The 13656-nt window shown below is 45.2% G+C and overlaps 1 protein-coding gene across 4 annotated transcripts in view; it reads right to left on the minus strand.

The window, feature by feature from the left end:
• Positions 1 to 7964, minus strand: part of NRG1 (neuregulin 1) — a gene marked incomplete at its 3' end in the record, with an annotated part of 1102492 nt that extends 1094528 nt beyond the window's left edge. For 3 of the 4 annotated variants that reach the window (XM_082715100.1, XM_082715097.1, XM_082715092.1), the window contains exon 1: positions 7360 to 7565. In XM_082715100.1, the coding sequence (XP_082571226.1) occupies positions 7360 to 7480 (121 nt within the window). In that variant the 5' untranslated portion in view covers positions 7481 to 7565. Of the gene's footprint in view, positions 1 to 7359 lie in introns of all 4 variants that reach the window. The other variant, XM_082715101.1, reaches the window with a different exon arrangement.
• Positions 7965 to 13656: the final 5692 nt, after the last annotated feature.

Genomic DNA, 13656 nt, shown 5'->3' on the forward strand with positions numbered 1-13656 from the left:
CTGGAGTTTCAGTTCAGGAAGATGAAGTTATGAGATGGATGGGGGTGATAGTTGCCCAACTATGTGAACACTTAATGCCATTGAACTGCACACTTAAAAAAAAAAAAAAAGTTTAAAACAGTAAATTTTATTACCATAATTGGAAAGAAAAAATAAAAAACACCAGAATTAGACTACAGTCCAAAAGTCTAGGATTTTTAATAAATTCCTGCTCCAAAGAAAGAAAAGTTGCTGGTACTCCTGAGAACAAGACACAAGCAATCTCGGTGGACAGGAACCAATGCAAAGGCGGGACAGCATCTCAGGGGCATCGGGCTTGCAAAGAGGTAAAGAGGCTGGGAATTTTCAAAGCTGTGGCCCTTCTGTGCTGCTGACAGGACAAGGAGGAGCACCGCCACTCTGAGCAGAACAGGTCCATCCTGGCAGTCCCCAAAGAGCCCTCACTGCCAGAATCACTTCCCAAGGGCAAAGTCTAACGACAAATTCTATCTGAAGCAAACACGGCCATCCTTCTCCTCATAGATAGATGCCATGTTCTGTACAGAGGTGCGGCCAGGATGCTCCCTGCAGTGGAGGAAAATGCTGCCACTGCATCTGCTGCTTCCCTGATAACACATCATGGCTCGGAGTGTCTCCAGGGCCGGCGGAGACAGTCACGGGAAAGGAGCTCATTATTCATCAGCGCCCAAATGGACATGTGCCATCCCACCTGCATTCTAGCCGAGAGAGGATGGGGTGTCAAAAATAGGGTTGGGTGGGGGCAGTAACTCATCTAAAATCTCTTTATTACTTCTTAGGGATACAAGCAGTGCCTTTTCAGCTTCAGTTATAAGAACAGACCTTATATAGCTGAGGTGGCTAGACACCTGTGGGGGGAGATCAAGGAGGAACAGACGGTCTCGGAGTACTGAGACTTAGTACCCAAAATGAGGTGGGGCGATAGGGGAATGCGTCTGCTCCAAACAGCAATAGGGATTCATGAACTCCCAAATCCCTCTGTGCTCATCGGCCTTCACAGCAAGGGCATTTTTTTCCCCCAGCTGGAGCCACAGACGACACAGGATAAATATTATCCAGAAATAACTGAGGAGAAACCCGTTTTGAGAAATTAAGCCACCTTTTTCTGAAGCCCAAAAGTAAATCCAGAAGTGGGCTCTGGGTGCTGAGTGGAAGAAACAGCGTCCTGGCAGGATGTGGCTCTATAGGCTACTTCCTACAGATACTCATCTCATCAAGTAAGAGACCCGAAGAAAAGAAACAGAAAGGGTTGTGGGTTTTTTTTCCCCCCCTTCTTTCAAAATTTGAAAGAAGGAACAATGATTGCTACTATCCAATAAGCCAGGATGCTTCTGTCATTTTTTTAAAATGATTTAATAAGTATTTCATCTACACATAACCACAAAGCAATATATGCTTAAGAGAAGGGATAAGATACAAACTCAGTGAGGGGTAGTTAGAACCACAGGGCTTTAGTTAGCCCCTCAATTTTTTAGCTTCCTTCGCCTCAGTGGTAATTCCCAGACTAGAGACAAACCCTTGGGATGACAGTATTACTGCTGGAGCTTTCCAAATTTAGCAAAGCAGACAATGCCTCACCTCTCTTCTCACACCCCCTCCATGTTCTGAGCTCCCAGATGTGCCCACCACCAAGACTGTAGTGCCATCGTCAGGATTATCCCCTTGTGCTGGCTCACATGTTTTGGCACAGCAGAGCCAAAAGCAAAGAAACAATTCCCTCCTCCAGGTTATCTTGGCCCAGCACTACCTCCTAAATCTGGCTACCAGCTCCAGAATCATGCACCACTCAGCTGTTTTCTTCCAGTCCCCAACACTCTGCGCAGATATCCAAAGCCAGAGCTTTGAGCTTTGGGAGAAAAACTTCTGAAATTGAGATACAATGCAGATTACGGTCTGTGTCTTCCTCAGATAGAAAAGGAGACTATCCGACACAGAAAGACCACCTACATTCACAGTATTGTGATCGAAGATACCGGTTTTCTGACACATCTGGACCCAGGCAGCCAAATTCCAAGGTGTCAAGAGAAGGCTAATCATTTAATGATGAACAGCAATCCTATATTTCACTCTCTCACAGACTAGGACCCAACCATGAGCCTCACTGTTTACCTAAAGCCTTCCCTTGCAGGTCCTCACACAGGAAACAGATGAAGGGAATACACATACGGAGCCTCAGGTAGAACCTGGCAGGACTGTCTCCCATGTACCATCCAAGCTGTGGGTAAACTAAATTTATTTTTTATTGTTTTTTTGTTGTTGTTGTTGTTGTTGTTATTATGAAGAACAAGATAAAAATTTTACTAGGTCCTAATGGGGTGAACCAAGGTTAGGACATAGTTGGCACAGAAATGGTTTTTCCATAGGGGAAAAATATCCTGGTTCTCTAAAGGACTAAAAAAAAATTAAAATAATGTAAATTACCATGTCTGTATCTCTCTCTAGGATTCCTTGATGACAAGTCTAAAGTGGGGGGAATTTTTCCCTAAAAATTGGATCTATGCCAGGCAGAGATGAGTCAACTCATTTTAAGCTTTCCATTTCACCAAAATTTCTCTTATTTTCTCTACTTCAACCTGTATGGATCATTTGGGGACAGAGAGCTAGGCTTGCCTCCTGTTTAAAGGCTTGCCTCAAGCACATCACGGCACTAAGCAATATGAAAACGCAGCCTCTCAATTAGTATTTACCTCAAGCCAGTAAGCCTTAAGTCTGTATTCTGTAAATTCTCAAATCATTCGGCTTTGGTTTTAAAAGTACGGCAGAATGTATCACTCATCACTTGTTATATGTTACGAAGTGACCCATATTTGGGGAAGCTAGGTCATATGATCTTTCATGATGTTACTTTAATTTTAACTTAAGTTTTATTAACATCAGAGCATAGAGTAACATGTGCATGCACAAAGTTAGAACATTCTTAGATAGGTGCTGCCGAAGTGAGCGCAAAGTTAGAACATTCTCATATGGATGGAAAACTGTCCACAAAAGTCATTTCTGATATTTAAAAATAAGAAACATACAAAGAAGTTATCACTTCCTCATGAAAACTTTGACTAAGGCATGTTAGGCTATTGTTTTTGGCAACAAATTGTATAAGTCATAGGAACCCTAATTTTTTACCTTTAGTTTTCATCATATATTTTTTCATTATTTACTTTTAATGAATGTAATGGTCAATGAATTCCTACTATTGTTTTTCATCATGCTTTTTGTTTTCACAATTATCATTTATTGCTATAAGGCCAATCAAAATACTCTTTCAGTAAGACCGATCTGTAAAGAGAAGCTTTTCGGATTATTTAAGCATATCAAAACCAACCAAACCAAGAACCTAAGTATTATGAAGTACTAAGGGAAAGTGAGAGTTTCAAGGTCTTTGGACATAGGGCCAGTTCATAAATTGTCACTGATATTTAAAAATATTTTTTTTTAAAAAAGTGATGTTTATAATTAAGAAAAAAAATAGGAAAATGGGCTTCAAAGAAAAGGAGATTCCCTGAACAATGAATAGATTACATTTGACGAAGGCAGTAACCTGACCAATCACGTCTTTTGCTCTCATTTGCTATAAATACACAGGCCAGCAGAAGGACAGCTCATTGTTTTGCCCCTTGGTGCTGTTTAAGCTTCCCCGTCTTACCTAATACATTAGGATACATGGTAAAACTTCTCCTAGATTCGGAGGATTTACAGATCTCCCACAACTAATCAGAACTATCCTCTCGTGCTTATAAAATATTCCACTTCAGATATTTAAATTCCCCTTTTAAAACATTTTTATTTCAAGAACTTGTTTTTCCAAATGAGTGATCTTGTATTCCTTTTTTATCATAAATAGAAATAAGTACATATACAGTTTCTTTCAACAGAAAGAAGTGTTTTGAGTACAGATTTTTTAAGATTTATAGTTTAAAGAGAGCAGTCACAAACACTTGGGAAATTAAATTTACATGTGTATTTATGAAACAAAAGCAGCCAAGCTGTATCTGTTCCTATTGCTACTTACTTAATATAGCTTTTATTAAGAATTATTTTTTTCATTGCTGGCTGAAAAATCCCTGCAGCATTTGTCATTTTCATAACACCATAAGGTCAGCTCACTTTATTAAATAGTTATTGAGGATATTAAAAAAGGTAAATGCCATTTATCATAAATATTTGATATGCTTATGTTATCAATACATTCTAGTATTACAAGATATACTGAATATTTACTTTGGCTTGAAAGACGACAATGTACAAATCTTCATGGCGCAATTATAGAGGTTGTTCAACACCAGTACTTTTACTCCATTTTAGAAAGGATTTTCTGCCTAGTATAACTGCAATGCTTTGAAAAGTAAATTCATAGTGCATGAACCAATGATTTGTTTGAATAACAGAAATTTAATTGAACAGCAATTTAGTTTGCATTCCAATTAATAAAAACCTAAAAATATTTCTTAGCTTGTTCAGTGAGCAAGAGAAAAAGCAAAGACCAGGAAGCATTTAAATAACTACAAGAAGTATATGTAATTTATACAAACTTCAAATATAAAGCAAACGAGCTATGAAATTCTGTGTTTTCTTCTAAAATACACTAAACAGTTTGTTTCAAAAGATCATTTTTCAGGACAGAACTTTTTATACAGACACTGCTCAGAGTTTATCTTGGATGGGGTTATAAAATAAAAAAAAGAGGGGAAAAAAACTCAGGGAAGCCTTCTGTTAGCTCAACCCTAAAGCTAATCTGTTGCATGTGTAGTTTCTACACTAGTAAGCAACTTGTAGGAGACAACACACTGCAGCTGAACGCATCAGAGCTGGAAACTGTTCCCCAGGGTATGATATCGCAAAATGACTTTGCTATATTCCCTCTCCAGCCTGGCATCATGGTTCAGGCAGGAACACAACGGTCACACCCCCAAGGCAGCTTCATGTCCTTAGATAAGAACGGTCCCCTCCATCACTCTCCCTGAAATCTCACCAGCAGCGCACAGGGCCAGCTCAACTAGGACAAATCAGCCCCTGTTCTCTCTGTATCTTCTCCAATTTATGTTCCTTTGCCTGGGAGGCTGTGAATGACATTGTTAACAGAAACCACCCAACTGGGAGATTCCACAACTTTTCACATTCTCACGTGCACACTTTTAAACCCAATATTCCAAAATGGGTTTACCGAGTTTATATTATATCAAGCAAAACAGCCCATACTCCTTAGTTTTATCCCACAACAGTATAATAACTACTACGTTCATAAAAATGCAAGAGGAACTTTCAGCATGATTTCCATCAGTCCTCACCTTTGAGGTTTCACTCAATATTCTACCTTGAAGTAACAAAAACTTACACCACCAAACATGCACAATCATTACACAAACCTGGAGCAGTAACTTCATGATTTCTTAATCTACTCAATTATATGCAGGGAGAATTCCAGTTCATTGGGGGGGGGGGGGAACCTGCTTTGCTTAGCATGCCAGTTTTCTATGTATTTCTTTTCGCAAACAAAAGGGCAAAACTATCCTCCTGAAGGTTTTCCCCTTAAAAGCACAAAAACATAATAGTATTTCTCCCCACAGAATGAATATTCCATTTCCCAACATCCTCTGGATGCCTATAAGAACTTTACCCCTGAAGTCTGACATTTATTTCTAGTCAAAACACAAAACTCCATTGCAAATCCAGTAACACACCCCCAAACCTAGGAGTCATTGCCAACTACTATCCCTTTTGTATCAATTACCACCATGTATAGTACACAATTCACAACTCATGATTTGGGGTAAATGCAAAATCCTTTCTGAATTACATATAACAGTGCATTGGGAAAATTGGACAATGGTATGGCTTCAAAGGTTTTGTTTCAGGACCTAGAACAGAGTAACATATGCTGCAGTACAATGGTGTTGAGCTTTTGTGTTCCCTAATAAGACAGCTCCCAGCAGAGCTCTTCCCATGTTTTACAGTGACATCTATCAGCCAAACCCGGGGAATCCCAACGTCACTCAGCCTTCATCAGCACCACTGTCTGAGAACAGCTTCTGTCCACAGAGTGGTGCAATCTGAACAGGTCTGGCGCACAAAGTACATTGTTAAAATAGGGAAATGGTGGATGAGCAATGCCCTTTCTTGTCATTAAAACCAAATCGTTAGGTATCAATTAACTGCAGAATAGAAGCACTGCGAATGCCAACCAGAAATTTAAATAACTGGCTATCATCAGACTCGAATTTAAGAGAACTGACACACTTTGCATCACAGGCAGACGGAGCATGGCATGGTGCTGAGTTTTGTAAAAATTCAATTAACCCAACCATCTAGAAGACAGATACACAAAGACACAGGGAAAAGCTACAGTGCATGTTAGAATTTGTGATGTGTAATCATGTTAATTTATAGTTTGTGAAGATACCCTGCTATGTTTTAGTGATTGTATGGTAATCAGGAAATTATAGACAGTTCGAACCTAGAAATTATTTTATGAATGCCGTAAATGCAATGCTACCTCAGAAATGTAATCAGCTAATTTCTTAAACCTGATCACATTAAGGAGGCTGGGAAAGAATACTTTCCACGGGTAAAATGAGGAAAGGTCTAGCTTCCCAAATCCTCCTTCAGGGCCTACACGGGAAGCTCCGTAACTACAACTACGTTCATCTGCTCTGATTCACGGACGCGCCAAAACCTACTCCAAACCAAAATACTGTGAAAACAAAAATTCTCGAGATGACTTCACCAAAAATGAATGCCCCAACTTCATACTTCTCCCATGTACCTATTCACGAGGTACAGACGGCACCTATCTGTTGGGACACAGAGTTGGCCAAAAACTCCGTCACATTTCTAGAGGAATCTCCTCGCGAGGCCTCCCGCAGACCCAGACCCCTGACCGTCTCCACACTCGGGACTCCAAGGGAAGGAAAGGCGTGAAAATCCCGTCGGACTCACCCTTCCTCCTTCAAGGGAAAAGCCCCCGCACGGCGGCCCACGCATAGTCAGCGCCTCCCGAGCAAAACCAAGTTCAACGACGCACTCCCAAGAATGCAGCCGGCCCATCTCCAGACTACTTGGTGAAAGAAACCCCAAGGGATGAAAAAGTTTCAGGCCGCCCCAACCGAGGACCGAACTTGGGCTCTCACCAATGGCGAAGCCCAGGAAACAGGTAACTGGAGAAGGCGCTGCCCGTGGAATCCGATCCGCGAAACCTTCTCTGAGAATCGCTTCGAGTCCACAAGCCCGAAAACTCAACTCCGCAGCCCGCGTCTGCTCTGCAGCCGTCGGGCCCCCCGGAGCCCCGCGGCACCGGGCCCGCGACCTCCCCGCCCGGCCGGAGCGCGCCCCGAGGGGCGAGGAACTTACCGCACCGCTTGCACAGCACCCGGCTGACCTCCTTCTTGAGGTTCCGGCCCGTCTCGAGAGGGGGGAAAGAGGCTCGGAAGGCGGCCGGCGCGCGGCTGCTGCTGTTGGCGTCGGGCTCCATGAAGAAGATGTACCTGCTGTCCTCCTTGAGCCTCCCGCAGGAGGGGAAAGCCGGGTGGCCCCAGGCCCCCAGGCGCACGGTGAGCAGCGAGTCCTTCTTCAAGCCCCCGGCTTTCACCGCCCACACCTGGTGCACCTTCACCAGATAGGGCGCCTCGTCTCCGGGCTCGCCCGCGCTGGGCGCCGGGGCGCTGGGCCAGGAGGGCACGGTCCCGTTGGCGGTGGGCAGCGGGTCCGGGGCGGGCGGCCCCAGCGCTCCCGGGCCGGCGGCTGGCGGCTCGCGCTCGCCTCCCCACGCCCCTGTCTCGCCCGCCGCCGCCTTCCTGTCGAGTGCCCCCTGCTGCCGCCGCGGCGGGTGCACCTTTCCCTCGATCACCACCGCGGCGCGCTGAGCCAGCTCCTGCACCGAGCCCACGCTGGGCGGGGACGAGTAGCACACCGAGGCCCCCGCGGGAGCCGCTTTGTCGCCGGCGGCCGCCCCCGGCGCCAGGGCCGCGGTCCACAGCAGCAGCAGCGGCAGCAGCGGCGGCGGCGAGCGGGCGGCGGGGCCGGGGCGCGGGGCCCGGGGGCCGGCACTCCCGGAGCGGCGCGGGGAGCGTCGCCATCTCATGGTGCGAGGTGCGTGCGGGCTCCTGGCTGTCGGTTCGGACTCTGCCTCGCTCTCTCGCGCTGCCTCCCTTTTCCTCTTCTCCTCCCCCCTACACCACTCCTCCTCCCCCCTACCCTCCTCCTTTTATTTATTTATTGGGGGGGGTGGGGGAGAGTTGTTTATGGGAGGAGGAAGAAGAGGAGGAGGAGGGAGGGAAGAGGTGGGTGGAACCACAGAAAGGCGAAGAGGTATAAGGGGGGAAAATTAAAGCAAAATATTAAAGAAAAAAAAAAAAAAGCCGCTGCCACCGCTTCGGTTGCTGGGAGTGACAGGTCCTCCCGGCGCCGCCGCCGCCGCCGCGCCCGAGCCCTGCTGTCGGGGCTGCTGTCACAGGAGGAGGACGTGGAGGTGGAGGAGCTGCTCAGCGGGTAACAGTCCTTTGTGTGAAGTGATGCTGCGGCGGCTGCTGAGGCTGCGAGCGAGCGGCTGGGCGAGAGCGCGAGGGAGAGAGCCCTGGAGGCGGAGTTGCGTGCCTGGAAATCGCTGGGTGGCCGCGGCGGCGGCAGCGCCCTGCGCCTCGCCAGCCTGTTTACCTGTGGTGCGAACTCGCCCCGCACTTCCTTTCCCCATGCTGATTCCGGAGCCCGGCCCGCGAGTTTGTCCTCCTCGGTCTCGCCTTCCCCGCGCGCCTCCTCCCTCTCGGGCGCCCTGATTGCTGCAATGGGAGGCCGGACGGAAAACCGGCTGCAGTCCGAGTGGGCTGCGGAGATGTACTGGGGAGTGAGAGGTGACGCTTCAGCAATCGGGGACCTGTTAGCCGGCGCAGGACGCCCGGCCGCGGGGGGAGCCGGCCGAGAAAGGCGAGGGGGGGCACGGGAGATGCGGGTCCTCGTTTCGGAAAAGTTTTAGGTGAACTGGATACTTGAGAGTCAAAGGGAGCAACATGTTCACCGCAGACAAGCGGCAATTAAACAACTTTATATCACGCTCGCTCTCCTGCAAACGTGCACACACACAGTGAACACTTCAGGTATGACGCCTCGTTTCGATCCTTGTGTGGCACCCGAGTCTTGCTTATCCCTGCCTTTTCCTCCGTTGAAATCCCGGGTTCCCCAGGATTTTAGGACCTGTGTGGTACTGCTGATAGGAGCAAGGTTTGATTAAAATAGTTGCTCAATAAGGCCATTTTGTATAAAGTTTATGGCACTTCGTCAGCTAGTCAGTTTGGCTGAATGATTAAAATCAAAGATGCTTCCATGAGTGCTGGAAGAGAAATCTTAAACCTGAGGAGCTGTAGGTTCAATATTCCAGCTGAATACCCCCCAACTTTATTCCCATCTCCCCTCCCCAACCCTGTCCCCTCAGATTTCAGGAGCTATTTTTTAAAACAAGAATCCACCCCACAGGGATGTTCTTTTCAAACAAGTACCACTCCATAAAAAGAGAACACATTTTTAGCATTTAAAAGAAAATACTTCTGGGGTGCCTGGGTGGCTCAGTGGGTTAAGCCTCTACCTTTGGCTCAGGTCATGATCTCAGGATTTTGGGATCGAGTCCCACATCCGGCTCTCTGCTCTTCCAGGAGCCTGGTTCCTCCTCTCTCTCTCTCTCTCTCTCTCTCTCTCTCTCTTCCTGCCTCTCTGCCTACCTATGATCTCTCCATCAAATAGATAAATTAAAAAACAATCTTTAAAAGAAAATATTTCCTCTTAGGCTTTTTTATGGTGAAAAATATATTCAGTGACCTCATAAAACTGAGTTGAAGTTGTTATCAATAGCCAATAAATCCACGTGGTGAGAATCTAAGATTTTAAAAGCACTCTTCATAATATCTTTTACTTTAGGATTCTGCAGATTGCTTCTAGCAGGTTATTAAAAGTGTGTCACTTAAGTTTTAGATGTTTTTGTATAAAAATAAGGATAGATTATAAGCCACAAAGATTTTTTTTTCCTGGGCATAATATAGTTGGCTAGAAAACAGTGTGTCACTCCCTCAAAGTCCCATTTAGAAGGACAGGGTCTTGATGCTCATTGTGTTTCAGCTGTGGGGATTCCTGTTTCTTATGCCCCGATGGTATTTTTCAAGAGAGGATCCCCACGTAGCAGCATAATAGTACAGGTCTGGCCTCCAGTATATGTTCTCTTTAGCGCTAGTGCTCCTACGGATTTATTGAAAGAAAGTGGTAAGACATCCAATCCTACCAGGTGTCTTCACTTTTCTCTGACCTGACTTCACATTTCTGACTCTCAGCCTTTCTGGAGTTGCAGCTTTAGCCTCACACGCTTTCTCCCTAACTCTCCACCTTTCAGACCTCGTACCAGTTACCTACGGGGGTATGACCAATCACTCCAAAATCTGTCGCCTTAAAACAATATACAGTCACTTAGCTTGGGATTCTGAAGGTTGGCAGTTTTGACTGGACTCAAGTAGGGGAAATCTTCTGTTCTCAGCTGGCCCCACTGAGGACTCTGCTGGGGGCTAACTAGTCTCAGATGGCCTCACCTGAGACAGCTCATCTCTTGAAGAATGTGGTCTCTTTCCTTCAACAGGCTTCGCTTGGGCTTGTTCATGGCAGCTGGCCATGTGCCAAAGAGTGGCCATTAGCATGCAAGCGAGGCCTCTAGAAGCCAGGGTCAGAACTGACACCTGGTCACTGCCACCCTTACAAAGCCAGTTCAGATCCCCAGAGTGGAGGGGTAGATTCTCTGAATGTGGGGAGCTGAGAATTTGCATCGCCAAGGGGCAGAGGCAGGGGAAGGGAAAGAATTGCCATCCTGTCTGCAAACAATCCTCGGCAGATAGTAAGCAGCTGGCTGGGAGGCCCACCTACCCTCTGGAGCCTTTCTTAAATACTAGATACTCAGAGTGACCACTTCCCCTGTGTGTTGCAGGCTGTCCCACGCCTCCTCGCACTTGATCTCCTTACTTTGTTGAGCCCACATGCCTCAGTTTTACGCCCATCTCACCGAGATTGTAAGCTTGGTAAAAAGCGGGAACCGTTTTTTCTCTATTCCCCTTACTTCAAGCCAACTTTAAGCACTCAATAAATGTCAGCTGATTAATCTCCAGCTGATGTGGTCATGTGAGGACCCCACATTACCCCGGCTGTACCCCAAGACTGTCACAGGGAGATGAAATTCCAGGCAATAAAAACAACAATAAAATTTTAAAGCCCTGGCTTAAAGTCATTAAATTGCCCATACCCCCCATCATATTTTACAAAGCATTTTATGCATGATTAAAAATAAGCTGCTTGTGTGTGTTTGTTTAAATGACTTTTTCAGATTTTTTTTTTTAAAGGCCTTTTTTAAAGGCCCAACTCCCACATTTTCTCCTCCTCTCTCAGCTAAGTGGTGTTAAGGGGTAATTCTTGTGGATGTGTTTTGTGTGAAGGTACGCCTTCTGAGCACAGTTCACTACTAAGGACTCTTTGCTTATGTATTTCATTTCAGCTTTTGTATCAAAGTCCTCGTTTTCGAGGGCACGCATACACTGAAGGGATGTTAGTTACCCCTTTTTGCCCTTATTTTAAAAATGAAAGGGAAATGGCATTTCTACTATGATTCACATAAGCTTGAAAAAGGGTATGAAGAATTGTTCAGTGTGTTTAAATGCTTTAAAAGAGACAACTTTGTTTGTCCACACCAATGTTTTTAAAAGATAAAAAAAAAAAAAAAAGAAAAAAGAAAAGAAAAGCTCATTTTTGTTAACATTCTAAAACCGGGGTTCTTAAATGTTAGCGTGCACCTGAATCACTTGTGTATGAAAATACACAGATTGCCGGGCCCCATCCCAGAGTTTTTTGGGACGCCTGGGTGGCTCAGTTGGTTAAGCAGCTGCCTTCGGCTCAGGTCATGATCCCAGCGTCCTGGGATCGAGTCCCACATCAGGCTCCTTGCTCCGCAGGGAGCCTGCTTCTCCCTCTCCCTCTGACTCTGCCTTCCACTCTGTCTGCCTGTGCTCGCTCTCTCTCTGACAAATAAATAAATAAAATCTTAAAAAAAAAAAGATAAAGAAAATACACAGATTGTCGGGCCCCATCCCAGAGTTTTTAATGCAGTAGGTCTGGGGTGAAGCCCAAGATTCTGCATGTCTAACAAGTTCCCAGGTGACACTAATGCTGCTGGTGGAGAGACCACACTTTGAGAACCGCAGCTCAAAACTTTAAATTTATAAACTTCAACAGACAGCATAATAATGCCGTAAACATACTCAGGGCATTACATTGAAATATTCAGGATCCCCTCCATCATGAATTTTTCTTATCTTGATTTTGAAAACAAAATGTGGGTTACCTCTTTGGCTATTAGAGACTGATGCTTTTTAGCCAATCTATTCTGACTAGTTAAGGAGGCACATATGAGCACTTACTGACAGTAAAGGTGTGTGCCTCCTTGAGGACTTAACTTGGAACTGAATGAAAATTGAAGACTCAGGGCAATTGTCATCATGTTACCTAGGAATATTTTATCAGCTTAACTAAGGAAAGAACAGACAAAATTATGCAGGTAAATGGGATATAATAGTTTTTAAAATCTAAAGAGGAAGTCCAGAGGGCAAGGGCAAGGGTGAAAACATTCTTACCCCCAGCACTTTATACCTGATTAAATACTTCTAAACGGAGGCTATTGAAGGGACAACAGGAAACCCACAGAGGCACTGCTATCTACTTTATCATCATTGACCAAGAGCACACAGAGTGCACACCTCCACCATAAATCATGAAGCAACTATACTCCTGGTGCTAGAGTCCTGAATTTGCAGTCTCCCAAAGAAGCTTCGCTTGCTTAGCAGCCTGTTTTGGAAGAGACCCAGGGTCCAGAACAATTTAGACACAATTAACAAGAAGCCAGGCTTGAGCAAAGAGCAAGTCAAATGAAATGGTGAATTCTCCACCCATAGAAGCCACCCATGGGAAGCAGTGTGGTGAAATTGAAGAGTGGCTAGAAAATTAGGCCATTAAGTGCCAGGTGCAAAATGAGTCTTCAAGACCTGGGGCAAACACCATGAGTCACAGACACTGGGGGGCCCTGGTCACCTCTACCCACTTATCCATCCATCCATCCATCATCTTTCTGTCTGTGTATTTAATTCCATAATTTTAAAATGGCAATACTATGTGGCCATGAAAATTTCTGCTCTGAAAAAATTCAGAACTCGGGGCATATATTTTTTTTTAATTTGCATACTTTGGTCTGACGGGAAATCCTATAGGTTTCACATAGTTAAGCCCAGTTGAAGGGAAAGAAAGAGAATGAAACCAAAAGGATTTTCTGTTTGCTTTTTAGTGATTCAAGACAACCAGGGAACTCTGTGTCGGGTATGCAATCCGGAAGTCCCATTTAGGTTCACTTCCTTACCCCAAAGAAACAACAGCCCTCCCTAGGCAACCAAGAGATGAACATTCCTTGGACATTTGCCTTGGGCAATATATGTAAAGTCTGGGGACAGAATTGGCCTGGGGGCATATTCCAATTCTTCTATTTTTCAGTCCTATAACTTTATGACAATTCATGAATCTTCTGAACCTATTTTCTTATTTACTAAATAAGCATAGTGTGCTTTATTTCACAGGACACTTGCAAGA

This window comes from Mustela nivalis (genome assembly GCF_964662115.1).
Source record: "Mustela nivalis genome assembly, chromosome: 20".
NCBI lineage: Eukaryota > Metazoa > Chordata > Mammalia > Carnivora > Mustelidae > Mustela > Mustela nivalis.